Consider the following 14,657-nt stretch of genomic DNA (forward strand, 5'->3'; position numbering starts at 1 on the left):
AAGTGGAAGGAGCCAAGCCGTTCTACTCATTCTGATCCTCAAAGTACATCATGGTCACTGATTATTTATTGCTCCCTTCTGATTTATGTCAAGATTGGAATCCAGTTAGATTAACCTAACAGACAGCGTTTTGCAGCATGAGTAATCGATTTGCCTACTTCCATCTAAAGGACACAAGGCTCCTGAAGCTGCACCAGCTTTAGACTGGTGCAGACTCATTGTTTATGGGAATCTATGCCAGACTTTTATACTCATATCAGCGAGGAGAATCAGGCCAGTCACAAAGGAGTTAGAGGCACAGAAGGGCAAAACTGTACATTATTACTGGTAATCTGTCCAATCACTTCCAGGAATAAAACTTTGTATTAGTCAAATGACTCCCAAAACACTAAAACATCCTTCCAAATTCTTTTCTTGGCAAAGATAACAACATGTTACGGCTGCCTATGAATCTCTAGCTGTGAGATAGTGGTAGATAAAACAGAACTGAATTCTCCAGTGTACAATTATCTGTTACGCTGATGTAGTTATCTCTGGGAGAGGGATATTCTGACACAGTCCATTTAAGCAAAGAGTAATCCAAATGGTGAAAAAATTTAGATTTTCTGTGGAAAAGTTCGAAGATATACAGTTGCCATGACAACTGTATTTGGCTCTGGAACAGGCAAAAAAGTGGCTGTTTTTAGACTGAAGTAAAATAAAATGAGTTTGAATGCTTAAGAAAACTGCATTTTCACTCTGGTGTGGAATAGTCCTTCTGTAGCAAGCTTTCTTAGCATCTGGTTTTAGGTTTTAGGGTTTTTCTTTACCTTTTTTTTAAACAATAAGACTATTGGGCGAGAGTGAGAGCACCTCCCTTTCCCTTCCCTTCCCATATCCAGGGCACGTTCCTGGTATTCTGTGTTCCAAAATGCTACAGATTGCACCCTAGCTGCAAAATAATAGAAGCAGGTTTCCTGCATCTAGGCAGCATAAAGATGCAAATGTATTTATAACTCAATCAGACCGTAGAAGACTTGGAGAAGAGGAAAAAAGCTGATGTATCAATCTGCTGGGAAAGCAGCTTGGTCTGAAAAGTCTCGCTGGGTCTCACATGAAAGATAACTGGGATGATTTTTGTTCTGTTGGCAGCTGAAGAATAGAGCAGATTTTAAACCTTTGCTATTGTGTATCCTTTATCGTCTCTCCGCTTCCACCACTTGTGTATGCATATCCCCCCTGCGATCGTGCAGGCCAATGCGACAGGAATCATGGCAATGTACCAGGACAAGCCAACAGCTGGAAAAGTAAAGAAATGAAATATTTTCAAAAAAACCTCCCAGGAACACAGTTCTCTAAGTTCAAGGAGGAAGAGGAGAAATCACAATAAAAAAGATGTCTGCAAGTTAACCTTCCAGCAGGGTTGATCACCTGTGAAAGGAAGAGGCCTATTGACTGAGCACTCAGGGAAATGGATTTATGAAGATGAGAGGAAGAACTGGAAAACAATGGAGGGTGAGAATTTAAAGTTCAATCCTTTTGCATACATACGACTCTTCCCAACCCCTGCTCAGAGAGGCTATGTGTTTTCTATCTTAATTTGGTGGAAGCAGAGACACTCCAATCAGGAAATAATAAAAGCACCATGTGGAGAAGGAGTACATAACAGCTAGTCTGCCCTCAAGCTCTGTGAATAATTTTCTCATACAGAGCAGCCTATAAATTACTAATGATCAAGCCAAGACCCTGAGCTTTTTCCCAAAATACAGCTTATTTCCAAGACCAGTGTCCATCCAGACCATTTTGGATTGTTCCAGCCTATAATGGTTCATGGATTGACTCCTCTGTACTAATACCTGTGTAGCTCATGGAAGAGAAGGGTAGCACATCATCTAGCAAATGAGTACAAATCCGTCATCATAGGATGCTGGAGTGAGTCATAAGTTATAACTCATAGTGAAGACTGTAAATGTTCATGGGCCTTTCTAAGACAGTGTGAGCAAGCTTTGGTGATTCATCAACGCCATGCAAAGAAACAATTAGCATTGCTTCACATATTGTTTTTACAGCTGGTTCTTGGCCAACAGTCTATCACACTGCAACATTAATTGCACTGAGGTTAGGGCTTCTATTCCCATCACTAGGAGCCAAAATAACAACACCCATCATAATTTACACTTCTTGTTATTTTGGCGGCAGTCTGTGCATGAGCAGAAAGAACACTCTGATCTTTATTCTGCTATTGTCTTTTTTTTTTTTGCTACTTGTTGAGGAACTGGAGATCTGGCCCTGCTGCACCCAGTGGGAGTTTGCTAGTAGTCTCCCTGGACCCATCATTTTGCAAAGTGTATCTAAATTTGAGCCCTATCCAATGAACAGATATACCAGCACAGATCCTTATCCCTGCAGAAGATATCATTGAATGACCCACAGAAAGTGTATTTTGTGAACAGGCTATTCCAAAGTCTACATGTGAAAGAGGCAACCAGCTTTTCCCCTGGCAATAATTCATCCTGATACTAGCTCTGACAGTATAAAAGGCTTGGGTGATAATTTAGCATTAGAATAATGATAACAATTATCCCAAATAAGCAGTCGAACTAGTTACCTTCCTGCTTGACCCTTGTTGGCAGTACTTGGTATCCATATCTGTTCTGGGCCAGACATGTAAAGTCTGTGTAAAAATCCACTTCTTCGACAGAATCAAAAATCAGTGGCACTTCAATGAAGTTTTCACCATTTTCTACAATTTCTCTGGAAGAAAAAGAAAAATTTAATGTTAAGCCCTTTTATAAGCTGGCTTTTCTCTGTTTGATGTGTTCATTCTAACAGCACATTGCAAGAGAATGCATTGGATATTTTCTCATTTCTGAACTAGCCCCTTAGCATTAGAAGACACCTGTGTCTTCCAGCCCAGTTGTGCCAACTATTTGAGTCTCAGTAGTCAGAAACCATTCTGCACTTGTTGCATCTTCCAGGAAAAAAAGAACAACTGGATTTGTCTTGCAAAAATAAAAAAAAAGGGAGGGAAGAAAGGCAAGCAAAATTCTGTATATCTTTGAGCTCTCTATACAGCATCGTGGAATGACCTAATTCCTTCTCTCTGACTACCTAGTCATTTCTGAGATGATTAATTCTTACTATCAGCTGGAAGAAGACGTATGGAGAACATAATCCTGCAAATGCTCACTCAGCAAACTGAACCACCATTCCTGTCTATCACATGCCCAAGGCCAAGAGCTCAATACAAGAAACTGTCTAGGAGGTTTCCAGCTTATTTCAACCTGATTGTTTCATCAGTCCAACTATTTAAAAGTGGTTTTCTAGCTGCAGTCAAACGTTGTCTCTTGATATCTTTTAGTCATTGCTGCAGAAGTTTTCCAGCTGCTATGAGTCTGCTATGTGCTGCGGCAGTGGAGTTCCCTGTGCACTCCTCCCAGGACTGTACCGCAGGAAGGCAGCAACATGGCAGTGGGTGCTTTGCCAGAGATTTCTGCGGGGAATTTGTTTTTCCGGTGGCATTTGACCTGTTTTGCTTTGCTGCCATTCTGAGGGCTTCCAGCAGAACTGGCATGTCTCACACATGGCGGGCTCCACATGAGCCCTAGCTGGCATGGTCCCTGTCCTTGTGCAATTGTATAATAATATATAACAGTAAGAATGATAGTGGTAGTAATAATAAAAATAGTTTTTAAAGTCCAAGTAAGAAAGTACATGTGCTGCTCTACTCTAAGGCCTGCAGAGACTATAGCCACAGTACATTTTATGGCTCCTGACCACAGATTAAACGCACTGTCACTTGTCCATGTAAACAACGTTATACATTAATGGTCTCAATCATGATGTGGGGAATGTGAAAACAGATAAGGGCTTGGGCATACAGCTGAGTTACCATGTTACCTCTGGCTGCAGCTGTGCAATAAATTAAACATATCCAGGTTGTTATCTGGCACTGATGGCCACAATGGCCAAAACCAGCTCACAACCGTAACTTTTAAACACTCTTGTCCCTCAAAATAGGGATACCACATCCCCAAACTCTGTTGGCAATGGTTCCTGTCCCATGCTAAATCCTAATCAATAGCCAGTTGCTCTTCGGGAAGGTGCTAGCTGGTGAGCGACCAGTTTAACCATTAACAACAGAGGCAATGGCATCCCAGAGCCCAGCTTTGTCCAGAAGTACAGGCAGAGCCACCGTGACCCAGGTGAGATGGTGAGGGTGATGATCTTTGTGGACACTCTCAGCTTCATCAAATTTGGACCTCAATGAAGAGATTTCAGCCAGTAGGTTTACCTCACATTTGCAAAGCACTAGAAGCATGCCCGAACGTAGTGAGTTAGCGCTGCTCAGGTGACATGCGACAGGTACAGAAGGCAGATCTTTTCCCTCCTTTCCTAGTGGGAAAAGCCTTGAGGCACACAGCTATGAGGCAGCTGAGAGAAGGCTCCGCAAGATCGGGAGAGACAATGGATCAAGGCAAGAGGATGTGGGACATCCTGCTTCTCCCTCCCACTAGCATCCCCTCCAGTGCTTCCCTGGCGCCAGCTCTAGCACTCACTGGGTATCTCTGTGAGTCAGTTTAACTCACTAATGTGGAAAAGAACAACCCTAAGGGGAAAAACAATTATATTTGAAAAAAAAAACCCAAAAAAACGAAAAACAAAAACCCCAAACCACTGGATAGTTTTCTGTTGTCATAGTGTGTTCAGAGAACCTCATGAACGTCAGGGAGAGGATGTTGCCGTTTCACTGGCATGGGGCAAGGAGAGAGGTAGGAGAAGCACTGGGAAGGATCAAGTCCCATTGCTTTCCAATGCAGTCAGCTCTTACATCAGCTCAGCTGCCCATGAAAATGTGCTTCAAGTTTAAGCCTCGAAGTTGGCTCATTTGCAGTATACCACCAATAAAAACCAGAGATAAAGAATTGATTTAACACTGCGTGGGTTCGGTTTGGGTTTTTTTGGTTGCCTGCCTGTTTTCTTCTCAGCTCTTCCCTTCACTTCAGTTCTGTCCATAACCCATTTCATTACCTGGCATTCAGCTGCACTGAGAGCCCCTGTCACACTGCAGGTTGAAACAAGAAGCACAAGGAAAAACTCTTTCAGCCAGACTTACTGTCGTTCCCCTTCTGTAACTCTGCTTTGCTTGTAAACCACGTCGATGGCGGTGTCATTCGCTAGCCATTCCACGTCGGTATGGACATGGCTGCTCAGGCCAACAAACACTTTGCATGGGAGGGTCATCTTGGAGCCTGTTGGTAAAAGAAAGATTAAAAAACCATTTGGATACATATGGAGAACTACTCTTTCTCTTGGTGAAAACCAACATCTCCTTTGGGAGATCAAGTTCCCACACACGTCAAGGACCATTACATTCAAAACTGAAGTTAAGCCCCAGATTGCTTTTGATCCCCTACTCCTTGGCAGCAAGACCCTTCAGTTTGGCAGTCTTTCCCACTGCTAACCAAATTATTTTCCCATTGCAACAGTTAGCAACTCTTGCACTAGGCACATTCCTCAGGAGGCAAAGCTGCGTTCCTGTGGCCTTGCTCCTTCTGACATATCGCAGCCCAAAGGGCACAGTGTGCTTTACCACGCTGGAGCAACTGCATTAACCAGCAGTGTAGCTTCACTCAGAGATGCTGTGGGCAAGGGCATTCAGCTCAAGATGGGACCTCCAGAGATAAAGTGATCGTGCAAAGATTCAGAAATTTTGCTATAATTATTGTAACTCAGAGCTAAGGATAAAAAGCCTTCAGACTGGTGCGTGTCTATACTACATGAAAAACACAGGGCTCAACAATGCATACAATTTTATTACTATATCTGTGCAGATGGTGATAAAAGAGATATAGAACACTCCACGGAGCTCGATAGGCAAAAAAAATGACTTGGTAGTCCTACGCTGATGGAAAGAAAAGTGGCAGGGAAAACTAAGACACCATAGGACACAGCTGTGTATATGCCCAAGTTAAAAAAGCTTAGTGTAAAATACACCTGGCATTTTCGGAGAAGAGGAAGTGCAACAGAAATTTGTTGTCATAATATAATCTTCAAAGAAAAATTGAGATCCTGTCAAGGTACTTTCTAACTAACAACTGTCTGGTTCAAACAGTAAAAAGCAATGAAAAAATGTCTCCTCCCAAAAGAGCTAGATGGCTCAATCAAAGCCACCAGATAACCTAGACCAGTTTGAGGGAATATTGAAAATGAATAGTTCTTAGTGAAGGGGGACTCTGAGCAGCTGATCTCAGGGTACAAACGTGCTTTTGTTGCTTTGTTAGTGGCTAAAATGTACAGCATTTCTACAGCTTTTCCTACATGGAAGACAGCACCTAGCTGTAGACAGTAAGACACAAAAACTACTCCAGCACCAACCCCCAGCTAATACAATCGAGGTCAAAAGAACTACAACAATTTATGCTAACGAATTACACCATAAGAGGACCTGCTCTGATTTTCACCTGATTAGATGTTCCAAAACCAATGTTGGGTCTTACCGAGAGCAGCTGATGTCGTCTTTTGCGTTGGATACACAATTATTGGGGTAATTCTCTTTTCTTGTTCTGGAGAGAGAAAGGGAACAGAGACCCCGTGCTGGCACAACAGAAAATTTGCGCATCGCCCCAGAACTATGGATAGAAATGTGCCGCTTTGCTCCACACCTTTCCTCTCCCCGGACTGCGGGCGGCCGGCCGGGAGGGGGGGCGGTGGCAGAGGAGCAGGGCTGCGCGCGCCGTGCCCGGGCACGCCCGCCCCCTGCTGGCCGCTCGGCGCAGCAGCACCCCGTGCCTCCGGGCGCCCCCCGCCGGCGGGGCGAGCCCGTTTCACCCGTCTGCGAAGTAGCGGCTTTCCCCCATCCCGAGCGATGTTAAGTGTTTTATTTTCTAAGTGCTCTGAAGTAATTTGTAGTGACACCCTACCCACACCCCTCCCAGGACGTAAGTTACTCGATTTAACAACCACGGGCACTTGCGACGTCGAGGTCTGCCTCCCGCAAAGCTGCTGCAAGTCAGGCAAAGGGGTGACCCCCAGCCGTGCCGGGGTGCTGTGGGGAACTCTTCAGTGCCAAAGCAAGCACCCATGGCGTCCCCCTTTCCTTGGCAGTGCTGAGAGGCTGAATATGAGTTCCTCTCCTGACTTTCACTGACAAAGAAGAGATCTTCTTAAGCGCTGTAATGTTTTAAGGTGTCAGTACTTACCAACAGTCTCCAGTTGAATTGTTCTGGTGATTTCATACATCACACCTTCATACGGAAATGACATCTTGCAGGTGTAATAGCCAGCATCTGTTGGTAGCACAGAAGTCATGATCAGAGAAGTCGAACCTTTCAGAATTACGAATTTTTCACTGGCATCTTCCAAAGGCAGAGCATCCTGGAGAAAGGACAACAACTGGTGTTACGGCTCAGATAGATAGGTGTGGCTAGACCCTGTGCAACTCCCAGACAAAATTACCTATCCTTGTCTCTCTGTTATTAAAAGGTCACTTATCACTGTGAAATCTCAGCATTTCCACTTTCCCACCAAAGGGCAAGTTCTTCAAATATGTGTCTGTCTCTAAAATGCTCTGAGGCACTATATGGAGTGTGAAGAATCGCTATCTATAATGTGTGTGTATAGCTTTTCAATAAAGTGCACATTTTAAGATGGAAAAGATATAGTGGGCACTTTCCTGAGTCCTCTTTAGAGTAATTATCTAAGACATTCTTTAATGGGCATGGTGGTGTTAGTTGATGGTTGGACTTGATGATCTTACAGGTCTTTTCCAACCTTAGTGATTCTGTGATTCTAAGACAAAACCATTTTAGTAATCCTGAAGGTTTTCACAACACTATTACTTTCTATACATGACCTCGTAAGAGTGATATTCTAAGCCATTTTTCTAAGGTAAATACATTTCAGTAATCATGAAGGTTTTCACAAAACTATTACTTGCCCTACATGATCTCATAACTGTGATAAATTCCTGCTCTGTATCACTAACGCTCTGTTCATACACAGGTTGGAGCCCTGCTAGGAGCAATGATGTTCCTTCTCCATGAAGGCAGGCTAGCTCTTTCTGAAAGTTGTAGCAAGAACTATATTGAGGGTGGCAGCCTTTTACTTAAATAAGTGGGTTATAGCCTGCTTCTGAAGGGAAACCTGAGCAAAGATGTTTTGCTGGCATGGTACCAATCACAACATAGGCGCTGCTGTATGAAGTCAGCCTGGGTATTGCATCCTATGGTAAGAATGATAGCTGCACGAGGCAGAGCATATGATCATAGTGCAAGTGTAAATAAAAGGTAAACCAAGGTATTATGAAAATATAAGAATCTTGTGCTGTCCAGTGCAAGACTGGACAGCTGAGGGTGGTCACGTGAAGGATGTTCGACCTTACAGGCAAAACCAGGCTTGCCAACTTGAAAAATCATGGACTGGCAAGTTAGGCAAGAGACCACTATAAGCTTTGTGTGGTGGATCTAGTACCTCCAAATGCTGTACTCCAGCTGATTAATGAAAGCTACCCCACCTGAACAGCTCACGTGGGGGATGCATCACTGGGAGGTCCTACTTTATGGGATTCACTAGAGGGACCATAAAAAGAATGATAGCACCAAAGAGAAGGGCCTAATCTGAAGTAGCAAACCCTGGAGTCAGCATAGGTAATCTGTCTTTAAAAATAGTTACGCCATCTGTTAGAGTATATAACATGTGGAGCATTTCACCCCCTGCTGAGTCCACCCTGGAGAACTTTTCTTGCAATATATACATCTGTCCCAAAATTCCCAGTATATTATGCTTTAATGTTAAAATGCTCATGACTTTACCAACATGATGTTCAGGAAAAAGAGGAAGTGGGGATGTATGTGCCTTTACAAAAAGGGTTGGGATTAGACTTTGCACAAAGAGGAGTTGAAAGTTCTACCTTGTACCACTTGAGCTCCAGGCTTGTCCTATTTGGTGTAAAATCCCACAGGTCAGGGCAAACGATCTTTCCAGAGGTGAAAGTGAAGAGGACCTGGGGATAGGCAATCTCCCAAGCAGCTGTTTTCTCCACAACTGTGAGGTGGATGGAGACCTCGGCACAGTAGGAAGAGTTCCTGCAGACAGAGTGGGGAGAGGTGAGCACCCACCAGCGACGAGGGGAACTCGAGTGACACCCGTGGTTTCCTCCTGGCTCTGTTTCCCTCATTAGTCGTTTCTAAGAGGCCAAGACTGAGGTCATACCAGGAGGGATCCTGGAAAATCACTGGTGCTGGTTTTTGGCACAATCTAAACATGTTGCTGACACATGTCTGTCTTGGAGCTTCAGTCTTTTCTTTTTTGAACACCAAGTTTGCTGTGCACCCTTAGGCTAAGGCATGATTTTAATTTTGCAAGGAGGGCGAACATGTCTGCCTAAAGAGTAGTAGGTGTGTCATGAACCCTCCACCATTTCCTTGAAAGAGGTCTTGACTGTGAAAACCCCAATGATTGGGACCTAAGGATGAAATAAAAAGCTTAAAGCATGTATTAAAATACATCTGCAGTTACTATTGCACAACCAGTAGGCATTTCACAGAATCACAGAATCACAGAATCGCTAAGGTTGGAAAAGACCTGTAAGATCACCAAGTCCAACCATCAACTACCACCACCATGCCCATTAAACCAAGTGTGTATTATTTCGCATAGGAAAGAACGCATTCCTGCCTTGAAAGTTTTACAATGTTTAACTTCTCTTTCTGACCCCAAGTGACAATTGCTTCCAGTCTCAAGGAGGACCAAACTGGGGGAGACAGGTGCTTAAACTATGTCCTTTCTGACCTCTGAAAGCCCACCTTGGAGATGCCTTCACGCAGGGCTGTGCCTGACCTCTGCGGGGGCCAGCAAAGCCAGGGGGTCCGGGCTGCAACCTCCTGGAGAGCAGCTGGGGGCTGCAAGCAGACACTCGCACTACTGCTGGGGCACTGTGACTGGCTGTCATCTACGGGTTGGACACCTAAATCCAAAACACTTGCTCAGCAGAAGCAGAGATCTGTGATAATTTGCTATTACCCTCATTTTACAGAGTGTTGAAACAAATCTGGTGGCCTCCCTGCGGGATGATTTGCAAAGGAAAAACAATGTGTTTGTACTTTGTAATCCTGTAATAATGTTAGTGATTAAGCTATGTACTTGGCTCTTGCATATCTTTTTCAAACAGGTTTCACAACATTCTACTGTAGCTGTCAGTAACACTGCCACAGTGTTATAGGTTGAGGAATTAAGGCAGAATAGTCCAAAAAGGGGATTAAAAAACACCCTTGAAGGTCTCAAGCAACTACTCTGTGCTCTAGGACAATATTTGCAACCTTTTGTTATTCTGGCCTCACTATGAAAGTTTTCTCTTCTGCCCCACCACTGCAATCACTGCTGAGATATGCGGAAAGACCAACCCAATATGCTGCGCATGATTTATTAGCTTAAGTTCTGCCTGTCCATCTCTTCTACTGCTGACACATGTCACTCAGAAGGGGTGTCTTGGTGGCAAGGAAACTACGCTCTACACAGGCAGCTCCAGGGATGTAGAGATATGTTTTCCACTATAGACCCCAGAGCAAGGTGTCAGTTGCCAGGGGTGTGCTGGGAGGATGACTGGATGGAGGAGCTGGCAGTGGACAAGAACCTGGGACACCTTCTGGAGTTCAGGCTCTAATGGTGACGGACGGTTTTGCCTTCCTCAGTCCCCTACAAATCCAGACCCTGGTACCTCTTTTGAAACTCTAAAATGGGCTGTCAGAGTGTAAACAGAAAAAAATGACCAGTAGGGTTGAAAAAAGCCATGACTCAAGTCTCAACTCACTGCAATATCACAAGTCTGGTACCAGTCTAGTAAATACATATTGGGTCTCATGAAAGATCTTCCAGCAATACCAAGGTAATCAAATTCTGGTTTAAAATGTGAAGCAGAAGAAAAGTAAGGACCAAGGATAAGGACAAGGGAAGAAGGAAGCCACTGCAGAGCCACGGTGCCTTGCTATATATATGCTTCGCAAGGCAATCTGAAGTGCAGCCAAGGCTATTTGCTTCTCTGGAGCTGTAACACGAGGGCTGCACTCTGCAGAATCCCTTGCCTGCAGCATGACCCTGCTTGCCATAGCCCTGACTGGCTCATAAATAAGCTAGTACAAAGTCTCTGTACACTATTTCCTCATGAGATCATAGCCAGAATGGCAATATGGTGTCACGATTTATCCAGATTTCAGTATATATATATATCTATAGGAGACACACAATGCATTTAAGAGTTCTGACTTTCCACGTATTTTTCTCTAATGAAGTCGGCAAGGAAATGATCTTATCCAGACATGCTCTGAACATAACTGGAGTCTAGAATCAAGCTAATATAATTTAGACATAGTCATCTTGTTGGTGCATTGGATTTTCTTTTAAATACCCACCTTCTGGTGCAGATATATACTCCTGAGTCTTCTAGCCTTGCTGGTAAAAACCAGAGTGCATCTCCTTTTGCCCAGATTCTTGGATCTTCATCTCTTCCTGATATCATGGTTTTTGAACCATTTTTATACCATGTGATATTAGAGGTCAAGGGAGAAAAATCCAAATGTTTGTATCTGGGGGAAGGGCATTTCAGAACCACAGGTTCTCCATGCAGTTCATAGTAGTGTTTGAAAAACACGGTGTGATCTGGGCAGTTTTCTATATAAATCAGAGATATTTTTACATTACTGTTAGCCAGGCACATTAAAAAGAAGGGAGAGGGAGACAGAAAAAAGACAAAAAGCATGCCCTTACCTGTGCTTTTGACTTGCTGGAGTCTGAAAGCGGAGGCACCTGCTGTGCACATCACCAGGATAAAGAAAAGCCGACACATTTTTTCCCGGAGGAAATCAGAAGGACAAGACCGAGGGAAAGCGTCTTGAAGTCTACAGGGAAGTTTATTGCAAGACAGAACATACAATGAAAAAACTCAATGTTAACTTACGAGTTAACTGCTCTTTTCCTCACTCTGGAATTGATGAGCTTTGGTTCACACTTAGTGAGCAGAAAGGCTTCTTCATCCCATTTATGGGGGCTGACTTGTGGAACAACACATGGCTTGGCACAAACACACACATCACTTCTGTCCCTTTCCTTTCACTCCAGAAGAGGCAAACAACATACCACAAGATGCTGCTGTCCCCACAGCTTTTCAGTGCAACAGCTACTAGCTCTGCTTATTTTGCAATAAGATGCAACAGAGGCACAGGTCAGCCACTCCGAGCTGGCTGTAGTGTAGTAGCTCGGGTGAATATAGGAGCAAAGATGCAGCAAAATAGACTTTAGCTCTCTTAAGCAGTGACTTCAGGTGTCTCCCAAGGTTGTATGGACCTCATTAAATCCTGCGTCACTTTATCTTCCCCACTGTGGCTACCAAAGTAGGCCAGCTAGCGTAGATCAGGCTGCAGATAACCTGCTATAATCCTGCTATAACCAGAGCCAAGCTTTCAAAGTCTCCAACAAATGTTTCTCTTGGGGCAAAACACTTTGACTCCCACAGCATGCACACCCATCTTGCTGTTGGTGTGCAAGTGAGTTTTCTGTGTGGACACTATCACCATCTGTGCTAGAAAAAGATGAGGCAAACCCTGAACAACCTGTCCTAAAAATCAGACGCGGTGACACTGAGGGAAAACAAAACTAACCGCTGCCAGTCATTCATTAAGAGTCATCTGTATTGGGCCTGGCATGGGCAAGGCAGCTTCTGTGTACATCACTGAATGCCTTCTGGTCTGCAACGAGGTTTCAGCTGCTGCTACTCAGTTGATTGATTATGTGTTATCTCAGTGTACCACAGGCAAAAATACATAAAACATGCTATATATAGGCACCAGTTTATGCTCTATGTAAGGTATTTATGGGCAATACAGTACACATATGCACGTGATACACACCATTTACATTTTATATACAGAAATGTAAATTGCATGCATTTAACATTAGCCTAACACTATGATTGTCCCATAGGATGAGTATTAAATGACCGGACAACTACTTCAAATTGTATCCAAAAGCAAAAACATATTTCTACCAATATAACACAGTCATATTCATAGGTACTCACTTTCAGGCGTCTTCTGTGTACTCCATTACTCTCATATTTATAATGAGGTTTTAATCCAAATTTCTCCCCATTCTAGTATCTGACATTTGATAGTTTGACTATAATAAGCTATTTCCAGCTTATTTTCTTCTCTACAACACCACAAAGCCAACCTCTTGCTCAATGATACAGTTTCATAACCACGGGTTGTCTCCCCTACCGCTAGATCTGCAAGGGTTTCCAGGGCATTGGCATGGAACGGTAGCCCCTCTCAGGGCTACATCTGGATGAGGTGCTAGTGGCTTTGTCTGAGGCATTAACAAGCCCCATACTTCACATGTAACACCCTGTAACAGGGGAGTTTCTCTCTCGTTAGATCCTTTGCCTGATGAAAATACTTGGTTATTTTGTTCAAAGCTTTCTGGTCTGTTTGGTTTAGTATCTAGCAATCTCCAACAATCTGAGGGTTTAGGGGATGTTTTCATTCTCAAATTTCCATCAGATTCACTTACCTGTGGTTCTGCAGTCTTTCAGCCATTAGCTTCTCATGAAAAGATGTAAGACTGAAAATTGGTAGTGAGGACCTTATATAGGGTTTAGCTCAACACACAGCGGAAATTTGCCTCTCGTTGCCCAATCAGATTTGTGTCAGAACCAAATGACATTTTAGACCCAACTTTCTTTCCTTCCGTAGAGTGAGGATGAGAGAAACAGAGACACAGAGAGAGAGAAAAAAATATGTATTTGGATTTCCCAAAAAAGGGGAAATGACTGCTAAATATATGACTAAATTTCCCTTTTTCTGACGAACGGTAGTTTGCGTACACTCGTGTCTTCACATGACTATTTCACGCTCTACCTCAAATAAAAAATTCTCACGGGTAACAATAGGTGTCCTGCAGCATAGTCAGCAGCTAAATAATTGCAATCTTCACATAATGTGGTTTAGCAAGTTTTTCATACATCACAGAATCACAGAATCACTAAGTTTGGAAAAGACCTGTAAGATCATCAAGTCCAACCATCAACCTAACACCACCATGCCCACTAAACCATGTCCCACAATGCCACATCCACACATTCCTTGAACACCTCCAGTGATGGTGACTCCACCACCTCCCTGGGCAGCCTGTTTCAGTGTCTCACCACTCTCTCAGTAAAGAAATTTTTCCTAATATCCAGTCCAAACCTCCCCCGGTGCAACTTGAGGCCATTTCCTCTTGTCCTGTTGCACATCTTTTGTGATTTTCCAGATCACTTGTGAATCACAAATGGGTTGATTCGCCTTTCCTTCCATAACATCCATCTTAGTGTCACAGCTTACATTAGGGCCCTCTTTGCAAGGGAGTATAAAGAATTAACAGATATAAGCAGATTATGGCATCCAGGCTCATGAGCAGAAGAGGTAAGAAATGGCTTATGAACTGTGGCACTTTTGGCCTCCACCTGTTTAGAATAGGACAATCTAGTGGAGGACTTCAGTCTGGAACTGGACTGTAAGCCAATTTTTCCTGTGCCTTGTCCTGACATGTGATGCTTCCTGCAGGCAACCCTGCTTTTCTTACAGCCTCTTGATCCCTCAGGGAGCAGCTGTCATGCACTGCCTCATTGCTAGCCCAGGAAGGCA

The 14,657-nt window shown here is 43.6% G+C and overlaps 1 protein-coding gene across 1 annotated transcript; it reads right to left on the minus strand.

The window, feature by feature from the left end:
* Positions 1-1,150: 1,150 nt before the first annotated feature.
* LOC104260488 (interleukin-1 receptor type 2) lies at positions 1,151-13,568 on the minus strand. The gene is made up of 9 exons (XM_059825723.1): positions 13,543-13,568; positions 11,743-11,873; positions 11,388-11,646; positions 8,891-9,065; positions 7,182-7,356; positions 6,480-6,545; positions 5,096-5,231; positions 2,588-2,733; positions 1,151-1,278 (listed from the first exon to the last, which is right to left on the minus strand). Exons 1-9 carry the CDS (start codon positions 13,566-13,568, stop codon positions 1,151-1,153), a joined length of 1,242 nt encoding a protein of 413 aa, XP_059681706.1.
* Between the last annotated feature and the right edge of the window lie 1,089 nt (positions 13,569-14,657).

The sequence above is a fragment of the Gavia stellata genome, chromosome 1, assembly GCF_030936135.1.
Source record: "Gavia stellata isolate bGavSte3 chromosome 1, bGavSte3.hap2, whole genome shotgun sequence".
In the NCBI taxonomy this organism is placed as follows: domain Eukaryota; kingdom Metazoa; phylum Chordata; class Aves; order Gaviiformes; family Gaviidae; genus Gavia; species Gavia stellata.